Source organism: Pelodiscus sinensis, chromosome 20 (genome assembly GCF_052426305.1).
Source record: "Pelodiscus sinensis isolate ZL-2025 chromosome 20, ASM5242630v1, whole genome shotgun sequence".
Taxonomy (NCBI): domain Eukaryota; kingdom Metazoa; phylum Chordata; order Testudines; family Trionychidae; genus Pelodiscus; species Pelodiscus sinensis.
The window spans coordinates 17034676-17051374 of record NC_143071.1 but is presented as its reverse complement, the minus strand read 5'-3'; the positions used below and the strand labels follow the sequence as shown (position 1 = coordinate 17051374).

Genomic DNA, 16699 nt, shown 5'->3' with positions numbered 1-16699 from the left:
CACTGTCAGCAGACAGGATAGTGGGCTAGATGGACCTTTGGTCTGACTCAGTATGGCCGTTCTTATGTCCTTATGTCCATATCTGTCCTGAAAGGCGGCTCCCAGAACTAGAGATTTGAGGCCTAATCAACTCAGCATATGGCAGAAAAACTACTCTTGTGTCTTGCTTACTACATTCTGGCCAATACATCTCAGAATGTTTGCTTATTTTGCTACAGTGTTCCACTCTTGACTCAAATTTAGCTTGTGATCCCCTATGATCATATGCAGTTCATGCTTGTGGGGTATCATTAGCCATTCTATTAAGAGACCAGTGTGAAGAAAACATAAACAGAAAGTTTAAAAATGATAAAAAGTGATACTCCCTGAAAATAACCCAACCACAAAGAGCAGCGCGAACAGCAGCCACTCAGGAAGAAGCAAAGCAAAGAAACAGGAAATCACAAACTACTATTATGTACTTTTCCATAAGGTATCATGCTTTTACAGTAGCCTGTTGGAAGAGAAAGGTGGTCCTGGCTGCCCCAGTACCACAGAGAACACGAAACTTATTGCAGAGCGTGTTATATTCCATTGAACATTCTGCTGCCAGGAGAAGGAGCCAGGACCATGAGAATTTTCCTCGGTTGGGTCTGGATCATTTTCCCAGGTGAGAGAGTTCTTTAGAGATCAGCCTAAGAATCCTGTTGTCCAGAAGTCAATGGGATTTTTGTCAATATCGGTGAGAGCAGGATACTAAGATATTAGGAAGGGTTGGAACAATGACAACTGTTTCAAACCTGCATGCCCCAAATTTAAGCCTGCATGTAGATGCCTAGTTCTAGACACGTACATTTGAAAATTCTGGCTAAAGAATAAATTCCCTGAAGCATTCTGCAGATAGAAATCCAAACAGCAGAAATCCACCTGGAAGTGGTTTTTAATCTAAAAGCTGAGGCACTAAGATACCGTTTTCAAAACTGCTTGAGTAACTTCGTTATTTAGCAGTCAAAGTTCCATTTGCAGTCTAAATGCCTAAGTCTCATTGAAAGTCAACAAGACTTAAGTGCCTAAATCTTTTTGTTCTTAGGCACCTAATGGGGTTTACAAAAACCACATAACCAGCCTAAATACCTAGAGCCACATTGACTTCAATAGGAGTTGGGTGCCTAATCTATTTAGGTACTTTCGTAAATTCCACTAGAGTGGAGTTGCTAGCTACATCTACATGGTCTTGCCGTGAGGGCAGGGGACTGGACCAGATGATGTCTCAAGGTCCCTTCCAGTTCTAGTGTTCTGTGATTCTATCTTTACTTGCTGAAATACCTTTGTTAAATCTGGCCTTAGATCACTTTCAGAAATGTTACCTCATCTACAGCAGATCCAAGTAGTTTGAAAAAATTCGGGTAGCACAGAATGTTAATACTAGCCTGCTAATGATTTTAGAATATTTCTACCCTTATCAACTACTGAAGGTTCAGGAGGTTTGAACTATGGCATTAACATCTCTCCCCTACCCTAAGCTTCATGCACTTTGCTGGGTTGATTATCTATCGTTAGCAATATGACAGATGGTAGTTCTATCCATAAGAACATAAGAACATATGATTAAATCCCTAATGCATTTAATCAGTCTGCATACGCACATTGAGATATAGCCCCAAGTAATTTTTCTAATGGTAGGTTTACTTGTAGGCTGAAATATCTCTGGTCCTACAAGAAATATTTACTGCAACATGCCTGCAGTCTACCACAATGCTAAAAAGACTGGAAATATCATTAGAGGACCAAAGGGCATTTCCCTTGATTATAAATTAACATGTTCATTTCTGTGAAAGTACTTCAATTGGTTAGTGCTGCTTTTGGGTTCAGCATTGGCTAAGAATTTCTGACTTAGGGGTTCTCTGGGGTAACACACTCTCCTAGAGTACGTCTACACTAGCCCCCTAGGTTAAACTAGGGAGGCTAATGAGGGCGACCAAAATTGCAAATGAAGCACAGGATTTAAATATCCCACGCTTCATTAGCATGTTCCCGGGTGGTCGCCATTTTGGAAACTGACTAGCCCGGAATAACTGCCTGCGTGTACACGTGGCAGTGAAACGGGAGTTCAAAGTAAACCCCTAACTCGAATTAGCTGTTACTCCTCATGATCCTGGAATTGTCACGATAGTTCTCTGAAAACAGCTGCTCAATGTGTGGCAACAGTCAAAAAAGTGAACCAAATGTTAGAACCTTTAGGAAGGGGATAGATAATAAGATGGAAAATATCATGATGATGCCACCATATGAATCCATGGCACACACCTTGAATACTGTTTGAAGGTCTGGTCACCCGAATTCAAAACATGTATTAGATTTGAAAAAAGGTCAGAGAAAGGCAACAAAATGATAAGGGAACAGCTTCCCGACAAGAAGAGATTAAAAAGACTGGGACTGCTCAGCTTAGAAAGGAGGTGACTAAGGGGTGTGTGTATGAAGAGAGAAGTGTTATTTACTTCTTTATATCGGGGTCACTCAATGACATTATTAAAGTGATGTTTTAAAACAAGCATAAGGAAGCATTTCAAACAATGCACAAGTCAACTTATGGAGCTAATTTCCAGGGGATGTTGGGAAGGCCAAAAAGATAAATGGGATAAAAAAATTAGATAAGTTCACGGAGGGCAGGTCCATCAATGGTCAGATGCAACCCAATTTGGATGTCCCTAAATCTCTGGCTGTCAGAATCTGGGCTAGGCTGGCAGAATGGATCAGTCAAAATAATAAAACCCTGAGTTTATGAGAACTAGGCAGACCTTTAAGGCCATAAGGATTGTATGGTCTGACCTGCACATTGCAAGCTACAAAACCTCACCAACCTCCTCCTATAATAGACCCATATGCTCTGGCTGAGATACTCAAGTCCTCAATCATTATTTAAAGACATCCAATTACAGAGGATCCACCATTCACACTAGCTTAAACCTACACATGATCCATGCCCCATACTGCAGAGGAAAGTGAAAAAATCCTAGGGTCTCTGCCAATCAGATCAAGGGGAAATTCCTTCCCAATCTCAAATAGGGTTGATCAGTTAAATGCTGAGTATTTGGGCAAGATCCACCAGTCAGACACCCAGGAAAGAATTCGCTGTAGTAATTCTGAGCCCTCCATCTGGCATCCCCTCTCCAGCCATTGGAGATACGTGCCAATAGCTGTCACAGATCGGCTACATGCCATTGTAGGCAGAGTTCGTCCCTCCATAAACTTCTCAAGCTCAGTCTTAAAGCCAGTCAGATTGTGCCCCTCTGCTCCCTTGGAAGACAGTTCTAGAGAAACCTTCATCTAATTTCAAAGTCTAAATGTGTTGATGGCCAGTTTAATCCACATTTGTTCTCTTCATTCCCTTAGAGAGCGGCCAATGTCAAATGCTTCAAAAGATGCTTCCTACTGATGGAGCATTGGTCATTTTAACTCCATTTTTTTTGTAGGATGTTGGGCTTTGATGGGCCCTCCCGAGGCAAGAGGTCCCCTGGGTGAAGACCTCACTGTGCAGTGTTGGTATGGCAAAGGCTATGAGAATTATATTAAATACTGGTGTAGAGGAACAACATGGACATCCTGCCACATAGTTGTTAAGACGGGGTCAGAAGCAACGGTGAAGAGCGACAGAGTGTCCATCAGGGACATTCACACTTTCTGCATGTTCGTAGTGACCATGAGAAACCTCACAGTGGAAGACTCCGGGACTTACTGGTGTGGGATAGATAGACCAGCAATGGATCTCATGTTCTCTGTGAAAGTGAATGTACTTCCTGGTAAGTTCCTGCATGAGTCATCTTTTATTTTTACTGGCTTGCGTCACATTTTTTAAAGAACCCTTATTCCAAAGTTTCTACACAGTGACTTATGCTAGATTATGGGGTGTGAATTATAGCCAGACATCATTATTGCAGTGGACGTTTGTAAAAGATCAGTCTGAAGACATAAGCTAAACTGACAAAAGCAAATTTTAAACCTGGGCTCTAGCAGTGTCCAAGCACAAGGTAGTACCAGTTTAACTCTATTGTTTTAAATTCATTTGTACAGGTTGAAACTCTCTGGTTCAGAAAAATCCATCATCCGGAGTGATTTTAGTTAGCTGGAAGACCATTTTTCATGGGGTGTCGTCAAGTTTCCACGGTCGCATAAAGTTTGTTTACAGTCACCAGTCCTGTTCTGTGTTGTTATTTAGCTCTAATTTACCCCCAAATATCCTCTAACAGCCCAGGGAGCAGTGGAAGTGTTGGTAATGCTGTTAGACAATATTGACCTCCCATGGCCTAGAAAATTCTCTCGTTCAAACCGGTCAAGTCCCAAGGGTTCCATACTAGAGAGGGTCAACCTGTAGTTAAATAAGTGCACCTTTGTTTTCAGACCAAGCCTATGAGGAAGAGATCTGTATAAGGAATATAAACCTGTATGCTTCAGAGCAAAAACCAACCACCAACTGAGGGGAGCTAGAAGTGTCCCCCTCTGAGCAGATTATTCCCTAATTATGGGACTTTCCCCCATTCCTCTAAAGTGGTAGCTATTGACAGAGGCCTATCTATGCGGGCCACTGGATTGATTCAGTACAAGGATTCCCATGCAGGCTAGAGGCTGGGGACCAACTGGCTAAGCAGCAGCTCTGCAGAAAATGACCTGGGGATTAAAGGAGAGTACAAGCTGGATCGGAGTCAACAGTGTGCTCTTGTAGCCTTGTAGGTTAATGGTATATTAGGGTGCATTAGGTGGAGCATTACCAGCAGATGTAGGGAACTTATTATTCCCTTTTATTCAGCACAGGTGAGGCCACATCTGGAATACTGCAACCAATTCTGAGCCCCCTATTACAGAAAGGATGTGGATGCGTTGGAGAGGGTCCAGCAGAGGTCAACAAAAATGATTAGGAGGCAAGAGCACAGGAGTTACATGGCGAAGCTGAGAGAGCTGGGTCTGTTTAGACTGCATAAGAGAAGAGTGAGGGGGGATTTGATAGCAGCCTTCAGCTACCTGAACGGAGGTTCCAAAGAGGATGGAGTGAGGCTGTTCTCAGTGGTGACAGAGGACAGGACAAGGCACTATCATCTCAAGTTGCAGTGAGGGAGGTTTAGATTGGATATTAAGGAAAACTGTTTCCCTAGGAGGGTGGGGAAGCACTAGAATGGGTTGCCTAGGGAGATGGTGGAATCTCCATCCCTAGATGTTTTTAAGTCCTGGCTTGACAAACCTCTAGCTAGGATGATTCAGTTGGGATTGGTCCAGCTTTGGGCAGGGGGTTGGACTCAACCTACTGAGGTCTCTTCCATCCCTATGATTCTATGTTCCAATATAAATCAGTACCAGAGAGCGGTGTGGGGAAAGAATATAGACTTAGCCTAGGCTGGCATGAGGAAGATGAGAAGAGGCCAGGGACTGCTGGCAGATGAAAGGATAGGCACAATATTTATAAAACATAATGTTTGTGATACATGTGTCCACCCAGAGTTGTAATATTTGTGCTAAAAGTCAAACACGTTAACTCATTACAAGTTAACTTAAGTATTTCATGAATGATAGTCAGGCCATTAATAACATGTTTATAATAAGATGGGAAGAGCAGTGAGCACCACATAGGAAACCAAACTTCATCTTTCTAAATCCTTAATACCTATATGCAGTTTCAGGCCATGAGAAATAAAGAAGGAGATATAAGAATAGCCACAGACTTAAAACCAAGTGCCCCATGTCTCTGAGCTAGATATTAACAGTACAGGTTGCACATCTCTAGTCTGGAACCCTTGGGACCTGACCGGTTCTGAATGAGAGAATTTTCTGGACGATGGGAGGTTAATATTGTCTAGCAGCATTACCAACACTTCCACTGATTACTGGGCTCTTGAAAGACATTTAGGATTAAATTAGAGTTAAATAGCAACACAGAACACTGAAAGCCAGGACTAGGGGCTGTAAACAAACTTTATGGAACTGCGGGAAACTTGGCCACACTCACACCCATGAAGAGTGGACAACTGGCTATCTAAAATCATTCTGGATGATGGATGTTTCTGGATGAGAGAGTTCTGGATTAGAGAGGTTCGATCTGTAGTAGTCCATCAAATGCATAAACAGAGTGTTCCATACCCTAAAAGCAAAGGCAGGTGCATACTCAGTTAACAGGAAGTAGTATACCCAGCCAAAATATTCTGCAAAAAATATCAGAGGACTGTTAACGCTGACAAGTTTCCATGTTTACAGCTGTTCCTACCTCACCACCCCCAGCACCAGGAAAAGAGCCCACAGTCAATGCTGCCTTCAATAAGACTCCTTTCACGTGGACTGTCCCTACAGTGGCTGAACCCAACTCCACTGTCCACAGGAGTGACCCTTCTCCAAGGTGAGTCCCCAGACACATTCTAGAGGGACCACGACTTGGTTAAAACACAAGCCAAGTCAAGTCTAGATACCAGGAGACCAGTATCTGAGATAGGCCAGAGAGAAGACCAAGACTCAGGTTTTAGCAGGAGATCAGAATCTAGGACAGACCAGAGGCTCAGGCTCAAGAGGCGGTACCAGGAGCAGGTAACCCAGGAGAGGCAGGCCAAAGCAAAGGAAAATCAAGCTGCACAATTTCCTGTACCTCAGCCTGATTTCCATAGAAGCAGGGAACCATTCAGGATCCTCTGCATTTTGTCACTCAGGGTATGTGTACACGGCAATGTTATTTCAGGATGTCAGAGATATGCCAAAATAGCTACCCCATGTCTTTTTAATGCGCCCACTGTTTCGAAATGCAGCGGACATGCTATTTCACCATCTCTGTAAACCTCATTGTACGAGGAAGAAGGGATGGCTTGAAATAGTACTTTATTTCGAAATCTGCCACTGTGTAGACAGCGCCTCAGATCCCACGACTGGAGTCCTCTGTCGAAGTTCAACTTTGCCTGGTGGTGGCAGGTTGAAACCTATTGGTTCTAAAGAGCTCTGTGGACTAAGGTTCAAGACCCACAGCCCCGAGAAGAAGGCATGGGATGGGGGTGGGCCTGTTTCACAGTGTTCTGGCATGGTCATGCTTTCTACGCTGCCCTTGGGGAGCAGGCACATCCCTGCAGACACCCATAGTGCTGGAGGCTTAGTGACAAGCTCAGCGGCAGTAGCATGGAAGTCTAGGACCGATGCCGGCTGGAAGGCAGCACCAACCCCGATAGGAGGCGCCTGGGCTCACATCTTTGGTCTGAAGCAGCAGCACTGAAATCAGGGCTAGATTAAAGCAATGAGACCCCCATAGCTTCCTCCCTACCCATCCCTGTGCCACTGACCCACCCCCACCTAGAGTCTGGAGCAGCAGGCGAAGTGGCATGGAACCCCACTTATCCCCTCCCTTGGCATGGAAGTGGCATGGAACCCCACTTATCCTCCACCCCTTGGGGAGGGTCGAGGTGGCAAGAGAGGTCACCTTTCTCCTAGGTAGGCAAGAGGGGCAGCATCTCAGCAGCCAGGTCCAGGGGATGAGGCCAGGGGCAAGCACACCCGTAGGTTTGCTAGACACCAGACAAAGCACTCGCCCCACCAGCTGCTCAGTTCTCATCTGAACCCAGCTCCTCCCAAGTCTCCTTTGTAGACTGAATATTTTAATTCTAAACTCAACTGGCTGCTGAAGTCAAGGGGCTTGCACTTTAATTGTAAGGTGGGGAATCAGGAGATCCATGTTCTGTTCCCAGCTCTTCCACTACCTCACACTGGAGGTAACCACTTAACTTTAGTGCCTCAGTTTCTCTGTCTGTGGAATGAGGGTAATTCTCCCACATCGCAGCCAAAGGCAAGGAACTCTTTGATTAAAATGCTCTCTAAGGCTATGTCTACACTGCAATACTATTTTGGGATACCAGATTATCCCGAAATAGCTATCCCACGTCTTGACAGCAAGCCTGTTATGTCGGGCTCACTATTCCGACATCCCCGTAAACCTCATTCCACAAGGGTTAAGGGATGTTTCAGAGCAGCAGGTTATTTCAAAATTTGGTGCTGTGTAGATAGCGCCAAATTACTAAATAAGCTATTTTGAAATAAGATCAAAATAAGATATGCAATTTACATAGCTCAAATTGCATATGTTATTTCGAGCTACAGTGCAGTGTAGACTCACCATTTAAAAGTTTCAAGCAGGAGGGGAAACAAACTCTCTTTTCCTCTTGCTTTTAGTACAAGAGACCCAGTCCTCCAGATCCTGATACCGTGCCTCCTGCTGGTTCTGCTTTTGATTTTGATCACTGTTATAGTGTTCAGACGGACCTCACAGAGGAAAGCCAAAGGTAGAAATGGTCACTTTACCGAGTAATGAGTCATTTCGCTCTTCAGTGCGGCCTGCATGTTCAGTTTCATTTCTCTGACCACCGGCTTCCTTCTACAAGTTTAGCAACAGGAAACTGCTTCCCAATTCACTACAAGCATCTAGTTACTGTCAGCCCCATCCCAGCATCTCTTCACACAGAGAGGGCATGCACAAACCAAAAGGCAGCTGAGCCCATGTGAGCACCATGCAAGTTCAGTGGGTTATACAGTGCCATGTTCAACAAACTCATTCTCCAAAAGCCCCTAGACAATGGAAACTGCTAAACACTGCGCCTTTTCTGAGGACAGCTTCTTTTACCTGTCACTGTATCAAGGTGCCCAGATACTGGTGTGCCGAGGGTCTGAGAAACACCTAGACATATATAAAAAATACAGGTTCCCCGCGGCTCCAACCCCAAGAATCCCCAACCACAACCATAGCTTAGGCACCTAGCACAGGCCAGCTGGATGGGTTGGCTTGTTTACATCTAAGAAGCCTACAACTTATTAAGTTGCATACAGTTCTATACAAATTGACCAAAAACAATGGAGAAACACAGCAGTGGGGTCTCTCCTCATGTGATGGTGAATCACCAGATGATTAAAGTTCCTTTCCCAGTTGCTGCTACAAGGCTTCCAGTACTTCCAAAGGCCCAGTGCTGCCTGCACTCTGGGAATTGCCGAACCTCTGATTTTATTAGCCACAACTGAGCCAGCCCAGAAGCAATAGGACCAATTCCTTCCTTCCCAGAACAGCCTCTATAAGACTTCCTTTTATCGGGTCACACTTACCTTCCTTCCTAACCTCAGTGATCCTACAAATAGACTTTAATGAGCCTCATACCTACAGGCACAACCCCGGAGCTCTCTTTTACCAGCTCTGGCATGCAGTGAGAAAGGACGCCGCAGTGTTTTAGAAAGAAAAAGGGAAGTTAATGATTTTTCCTACCTTGCCTGCATTACATACATTACAGTCAAAGCAGAAGAGCTAGTGTTTGTCTACATGGGAAAGTTGCACTAGCTTCACTTCCCTTTGTTCTGGCAGAAAATGCCTTGTGTCCACGCACAAATGATCTAATGTCTGTTTATCTTGCACCTTATTTCAAAACAATTAAACCTCTATGGAAGCAACTTGACTCTTCTGGTGGGGGTTAGATTAGGGCATCCCCATGTCATTGTACCCACAGCCATTCCATTCCCACTCCTAAGACCTTATATTTGAATCTCAGACTAGTTACAAGTACACAGAGTCTGAAGCCACCTTGTCACAAGGTCTTTCTGCATGGCTGGTGGCAGCCGACTCTCCTTAGATAGCCTGAATAGCTCCCAAGAAATGTTCCCAAACCTGGGCACAATGATCCCACCGTGAGATGCCAATCGGACCAGCATGAAACTCTCTGTAAAGTTTCTGCTGTGCTTAGTTATGGGAAGTCCTCCATTGGTAGCATTGCCTGACTCTTGTCTTCTCCTTGCCAAACATATCTGCAGAGTCCTAACCTCATGGTAGCAGGAAGGAGAAGCTGAGCTGTGGAGGAAGGTTAAACACCCTGGAGCGCCAATGTTCCCACTGCCCACATGCAATGAAAAGCATAGTGGGTCTGGGATCCAGAGATGTATATCTATGACTGTACTGGGCGGTTCACCTGCTTTATTTAGGCCTGCTGGGCAGAGTGCATGTTAGCCCCACCGGCTCCCCCAAGCTCACTCAGTGCCGTGTTTGACCAATTCCTTCTCTAAAAGCTCCTAGACAATGGACATTGCTAAGCATTATGCCTTTTCAGAGGACAGCTTCGTTTACCTGGCATTGCACTGAGGTGCCCAGAGACCGGTGTGCCGAAGGCCTTGGAAACACCTAGACATACCTAAAAATGGTTTGACTTTGTTTTAACACTCTTCCTCTCTCCGGTTCTTTCAGCCCTTAAAAGAGCACCTGCGCACAGGGAAAAGAACTTCCACCCCTATCGGCTGGTAAGGCAGACCTGAGGTAGATGCCTGAATTTAGAATATTTCACACATTATTCAAAACCTGACACAGACGGCGTTCCAGCGTTTGTCCCCTAGTGCTGATGGCTCTCAATACCAGTTCTGTAATGCATGCATCTATCCCCTTGTGCTGAAGTAACAGTAGCTGTCAGCCACGCTCGCCCAGCGTGTGACTCTCTCACCCTCTAGTGGCAGGTCCACATAAAAGAGCTTACTAACAGCTGCCACTTAGCAGAGTTACTGCTGCAGCAGAAGAGGTGGTGTACATAGGGGCTGGAACTAGGGGTGTGGAGGGGAGGGGGTGCTGCAACTAGAAGTGGTTTCCATTATATACAAGGTTTACCGTTTGGTTCAACGGTTCACAGCACCTCCACTGTCAAAAGTGTTCCAGGCCCACTGTTTTCAGTCTTGTAATGCTGAACATGTCAAATTCAGCACCCACTGATGACTCGTTTTGGGATCATTATTCCAACAAAGGTGCAGAGGAGAAACCGATTCCTGGCTTCTCTATCTCTATAGCTCCCCAGTGTGGCACTTTGGGGAGAAGGGCTCAGAGTTTGTCTTTGTTCTGAACACCTCATGTGTCTGTTTCAGGCACCTGGAGGCACAAAATTCTCTGCAACCAGTGATGCTAAACCCGGCAGTAAGGCAGCCGTCTGCCCAACCACGGAGGAGACACCCGACCCAGCAGCTGATGAGGCTGTGTATGAAAATGCCCCCAATGACACCCAGGTAGGAAGCCCAATGGCTCCCACTGCTAGCAAAGTGCTGCTGGAGAGTGCAAGTCACTGGCACAGGAATTCTTCACAAGGCCAGAGCTGGGAATAAGGCAGGTCTGATGTTTTCCATCAACATTTTTCCAACAGAAAATTGGGTTTTCAACCAAAAAAAAAAATCCATGGATAGCATCCGTTCTCCTCACTAAGTTTTGATTTTTCTCTGGAAAACCAGTTATCTAAAAACTGAAACACTTTGCACTTTGGAGACGTTTTTAACTAAAATTGGTTTTTCTTTTCGTTATGGAAAACAAAAAAATAGGGTTTGGTTATTTGATTTTTTTATGACAAGTCCAGGTTTTGTGTGGAAAACTGAGGAATGCCAAAAATATTTGGATTTGTCTTTATTTCCTTTGTAAGGTAGCACATTGTCCCATTAGCTAACAGAGTAATGGAGTAATTAAAAGAATCTATGGGTAAATTCTTCCCTCTGAGCCTTCCTGCACTGACCCTTTTCCTCTTTCTTAAAGATCACTAGTCTCAGTTTGTGGCAACAACTAATGAACTGTACAGGAAAGTGCAACAGAATTAGTTGAGGGCATTTTTCTCTAGTTCCTGGAGCTGCTCCAAATAACCAGCACCCTCTGATTCATGGTGCTTTTGTTTCAGGCTTCAGGATCGATGGAAGAGGTTGTTCCTGACACGGTGACATGTCCAATCTCACATACGCAGATCATCTATACCAATATGGAGCCAAATCCATGCAGTAGGACAACCCCTTCTCGACCTTCAGCAAAGCCTGGGAAGAACGCCACTGGGTGAAGCTTTTCAGTGCTTTTGAAACATTCCCCCTCTGACTTCTGTAATGTTTAGCAGCTTGTTCTCATTTTCCTGCAGTTAGCGAGAAGCTTTCAGTTTCCTGTTCCTCCATTATTCTTCTTATGCCAGGTCCTGGTGTACTGAGACATTAGAGTTGCTGCTGATTGTGTCCCATTTCCATCATTTTGCAGATTTACTTACTACTCCGTTCTACTTGTTCACTTCCAGGTGAAACAGAACAAATTCCCAGTGCTTTCCCCTTCTGAATGGGTGGAAGCATTTTTAGAAGGACCTTGGATGGTTCTGCAGGTTTGACACAGTCCCTCCTCTGTCTGACAGTTTGTTCCTGCCTTAAAGTTAGACAATGGTTAATAAAAAAAGCCCTTTTCTCTTTTCTGGATTCTGTTCCTTGCAATGACTCAATAACAGGGTGCCAGGGACAACATGGGAAAGGGTTAATGTCTAATTGTACCTGTAATAAGTCGTCAGCTCAATTCCTTTGGTAGTGTCAACATGACAATAAAAGGCAACCTGAACTAGGCTGTATTTCCTCCCTCCCAGGATTTACAACCGTGCTGGGTAACCTGAGGCCCATTGGGGTTCTATGTGTGGTCCATAAGATATTTTGTTTACTGTTGCCCATGCGCAGGGTTGCCAGATTTCACTGGTGTCCATCCGTGTCATTTTTCCATGCTGGTGTAACTAAAGTGATATGCATGTAAAACAAAGGCACGTAAAGTGAGTTGCATGCTGATTGCACACAACGCTGACAATAAGAACTGAGCACTCCCTCTGCACCCAGTCAAAGCGCTGCTACTGTTCAATCGGCACAACCTGCAAATTCTAGGCATGCAAGTGCAGTTGGCAAAACTATCATCTCCTGGGAGATCTCGTTATGACAGTCTTGCGGCCCACTGAGATGATGGAAAGCCTTTCATATCCCTAGTCTAGGTTGCTCGTTACTGATTTAGAAGCTCTGAGGCTATGGCTACACTGCAGCATTATTTCGGAATAACTGATGTTATTCCAAAATAACATAGCCTGCATCTAGACAGCAAGCAGTTATTTTGACATAAAGTTGAAATAATGTTGAGTTGGAGGACTGCTTACTCAGACTCCTGTAACCCTCATTTTACAAGGAGTAAGGGAAGAGTGCTCTAACTCGGACTTCCTGTTGCATAGACTGTCAAAAGCCAAAATAAGCTATTTCAACTTAAGCTACGCAATTGACATAGTTCAAATTGCATAGCTTATTTCAGCTGTGCCCTGCTGTGTAGACATGCCCTTAGAAGCGTTCGTCTCTCTGTGTCCCTTGCTCAAGGATATCTGAATCTTCATAATTAATTAGCATCAAAATTTCCCAATGAACTCATGCCAGTGAGACAGATGAGGTGATGAACATGTGAAACGGGATGGTGCAGTGGGAGAGCAAAGAGCCAGATTCACAGATGTCATAAACAAGTGGAACTCGACTGAAATCATGAAGACAGGCAGCAGAGAATCTGCCTCTGAAACAGTCACATGGGCTCACAGTGGCCTCAGTTTAAAGATGGAACTGCTGGCAGGGTGTTCTACACCATGGAATTCAGTCCCGTCTTGCTCCAAAATAGTCAGATGTCCTGCCATTAAAAGTCTATCTCTTCTCCAAGGCTTGTGGGAACGGAGGGACTCAGAGATTGTTAGTATTTATGTAATCTGAGCTGGGATCAGTGGCTGGAGTTTGTTATAATGAATGGAATGATCACCTCTCTAAATGAGTAGTAATAGAGATGTAGCCATGTTAGTCTGGTCTTGCTGAAACAAATGCTATGCAGCATTTTCAAGACTAACAAGATGGTTTATTAGGTGATGAGCTTTCATGGGCCAGACCCACTTCCTCAGATCAAATTGTGGAAGAAAATTGGCATGGCCATATTACCTTATATATATTACCTCATAGACATTAAAATCCCCCCCTTTCCCCCTCTGTTCTAAAATCTGATTTGTCTATTTTATATGTGTTTATTTTTTTTGCTTGTATTCCTTTGGGTATGTCTATACAAGCCACCCGAGTTCGAACTAGGGTGGCTAATGAAGTCATTCGAACTTGCAAATGAAGCCCAGGATTAAAATATCCCAGGCTTTATTTGCATGTTCCCGGGTGCTGTCATTTTTAAACGCCCGATAGTTCAAACTCCCTGCGCGCGGCTACACGCAGCATGGGCTAGGTAGTTCGAATTAAAGCTCCTAATTCGAACTACCATTACTCCTCATTGCATATATACCCTTAGGTATATATATATGGCCGTGCCAATTTTCTTCCACAATTTGATCTGAGGAAGTGGGTCTGGCCTACGAAAGCTCATCACCTAATAAACCATCTTGTTAGTCTTTAAAGTGCTGCATAGTCCTGTCTTTTCTCTCTAAATGAGGAAGCGGTCCTTAAAGAGAACAGATGCAATTACAGACACTTGTGGCTTAAGTTCCGCTTTATCTCCTTTGTTCACTAGTGATAATAACTTGCCTTGATCACTATTTGATACACTATGACAATGAGTGTTATGTCGTGGGGAGTTTCACAGCATAGGAAGAAATCAGTGGAAAGGCAGAGAGCTGGAGTAGGTGCAAGTGTCCATTTTATTGCATAACACAGAATTCACTAGAACAAGCCCAGACTAGCTGGGCTGACCCCAGTGACCTACTCAGTTACCATAACAACAAGATCTATATCTACAACCCAATATACAAGGAGTGCCTGAATAATTATATTGCAAGCAATTGTGTCATTGACGAACATGTGAAACAGGATGCAGCGGTGGGAGAGCAGAGCATGTTTTGTTAGTCTTTAAGGCGCTGCAAGACTATTTGTTGTTTTTTAAGTTTTTCCAGTTACGGACTAACTCGGCTACCCCTCTGAAACTTATTGATGAAAAGGATTGTCATCTGTAATAAGTGACCACCTCAGTTCCTTCTGGACTGTAGACATGCCCATTAAAAGGTTGTTTGCTCTGAAGCTGTATTTCCATAGTCACAGGAGTTGGAATTTCTTAGGGTATGTCTACACTGCAAAGGTTTTTTCCAGAAAAATGGCCATTTTTCCGAAAAAAAACCTCATTTATGTCCACACTGCAATTGCGTTCTTTCAAAAGAACAGAGGAGTTTTTCCGATAGGGGTAAACCTCTTTCTACGAGGAAGAAGCCTTTTCTGAGCACTCTTTTGGAAAATGATGTGTGTGGATGGGGAAGAGGGGTTTTCTTTGAAAGAAGAGGTTCCCAGGAAATAGCACAGGTGCCATGGTGGCTTCTCCGTCCAAAGTAATTATAATTCTATAGTTCCTGTGTCCTGGCCCCTCTTAGAGCTGTGGGTACCCTGGACAAGCCTTGTGGAAGGAAGCCAGCCCTGGAGCAGCACCTGTCCACGCGACTCCCCCTGCCACAGACCTGCTGACTCATGGCATAGCCAGAAGCCCCCTGAGCACAACCAGGGCTCTCTGGACCCGAGGGGTAGCAAGTGGCGGGCACCCTCGTGGTCTGGAGCGGAGATCCTGTCCTCCTCGAGCTGTGGGGGGTGGAAGAAACCCTACAGGATCTCTGCTCCAAACGCCACAATGCGGACATTTATGGCCAGATGGCCAAGACCCTGACCGAGCGAGGACACACACACTGGACCTTAGAACAGGTCCAGAGTAGAGTTAAGAAGCTCCACCAGGGAGCTCCAAGGCAGGACCCCACACCTGCCCCTATTATGCAGAGCTTCACCAGATCCTGGGGGTAGGGAAGCTCTTTCTCCACCTGTTGTCATTGACTCCGGGATGGAGATGCCTGTCATTGCCCAGCCCGAGGTGGCAGAGGAGGAGGAAGATGACGGACAGCAGGAGCACGAGGAGGAGGAGGAGGATGTGGCCACAATGATGCTGTCCCTGGAGCCTGTTGCCACGAGCCTGGACATGTCCCAGGCATCGTCTGATGCCGAGGAGGGATCTTGGGGTGAGTGCTCTCGGTTTGTCACACACACAGGGCGGGGGAGGCAGGCGCAGGGGGGTGCAAGCGTCACTCAGCCTGCTCGGGCTGGACATCGTGCTGCAGTCTGTGCACATGGAACCACGTGCAGTGTTATTGTGTGCCACGTGGACTCAAGAGGCAGCCCCTAAGCCCACTCAGGCCCTGCTCCCAGGCTCAGGGGAGGCCACACACACATCTGGCCCCAAGGCAGGAGGACACCCTCCCACCACCTGCCATGGCTGGAAGCAGGCTAGCCACAAGGGTGCAGGCATAACCCCAGACACACCGAGAAGAGCCGCACACAGCACATGGGCATGCCTGCCCGCACAAGGCAGCACCTGCTCCCGGGGACAGTGCCGCGAGGCTCAGGTGTGTGTGCAGTCCCCAGGGAAGACCAGGCTGCTCCCGGCTCCTCTGCCACCCATGGGATCCCACTGTGGCCAGATACTTCCCTTGCCTGCTTATCCATGGAGGAGGGGGGGAAGCGGACAGCATGGTTCCCTGGGCACCTCGGGGCCCTGTGAGGCAGGGTCTGCTGTGCAGGCCACACATGGCCTTGCTCTCAGGACATCCCCCTCCTCTCAGCTGAGGAGTGTTGGTCACTGGTCACAGATGGGGGCACTGCCTCAGGGACAGTGTCTGCATGGATGACCGACCTCCTCTCCTTCTTTGCATTCTCCCTATCCAAACCAGCCAGGACCGAGGGGCGAGCCATGCCACATGAGCCAGCTTTTTCGATGTGCTGTGGCAGCGTGGACGCTCTTTCAGAAGAAGTGTTTTCGGAAGATCTCTTCTGGAAAAGCGTCTTCCGAAAGCAGCCTGCAGTCTAGACATAGCCTTAGAGGTGTCCGTGTCTGCATCCCAAGGGGAGGAGTTTCCGAATTCTGATAATTTATTAGAATCAAACT

The 16699-nt window shown here is 45.8% G+C and overlaps 1 protein-coding gene across 1 annotated transcript; it reads left to right on the top strand.

Annotated features, from left to right (window-relative positions):
- The first annotated feature begins 488 nt into the window (after positions 1-488).
- LOC142819176 (CMRF35-like molecule 9) lies at positions 489-11813 on the top strand. Its single transcript, XM_075904263.2, has 7 exons — positions 489-649; positions 3453-3779; positions 6220-6358; positions 8164-8273; positions 10208-10260; positions 10870-11007; positions 11661-11813. The coding sequence occupies exons 1-7, from the start codon at positions 610-612 to the stop codon at positions 11811-11813; spliced, it is 960 nt and encodes a 319-aa protein (XP_075760378.2). The 5' UTR covers positions 489-609.
- Positions 11814-16699: the final 4886 nt, after the last annotated feature.

Excerpts from the sequence above, each read along its gene's own strand:
- LOC142819176 (XM_075904263.2), top strand. The coding sequence starts at position 610 with ATGAGAATTTTCCTCGGTTGGGTCTGGATCATTTTCCCAG. Across the intron at positions 8,274-10,207 it reads CTCACAGAGGAAAGCCAAAG|CCCTTAAAAGAGCACCTGCG; the intron begins GTAGAAATGGTC and ends CGGTTCTTTCAG. Across the intron at positions 11,008-11,660 it reads ATGCCCCCAATGACACCCAG|GCTTCAGGATCGATGGAAGA; the intron begins GTAGGAAGCCCA and ends CTTTTGTTTCAG.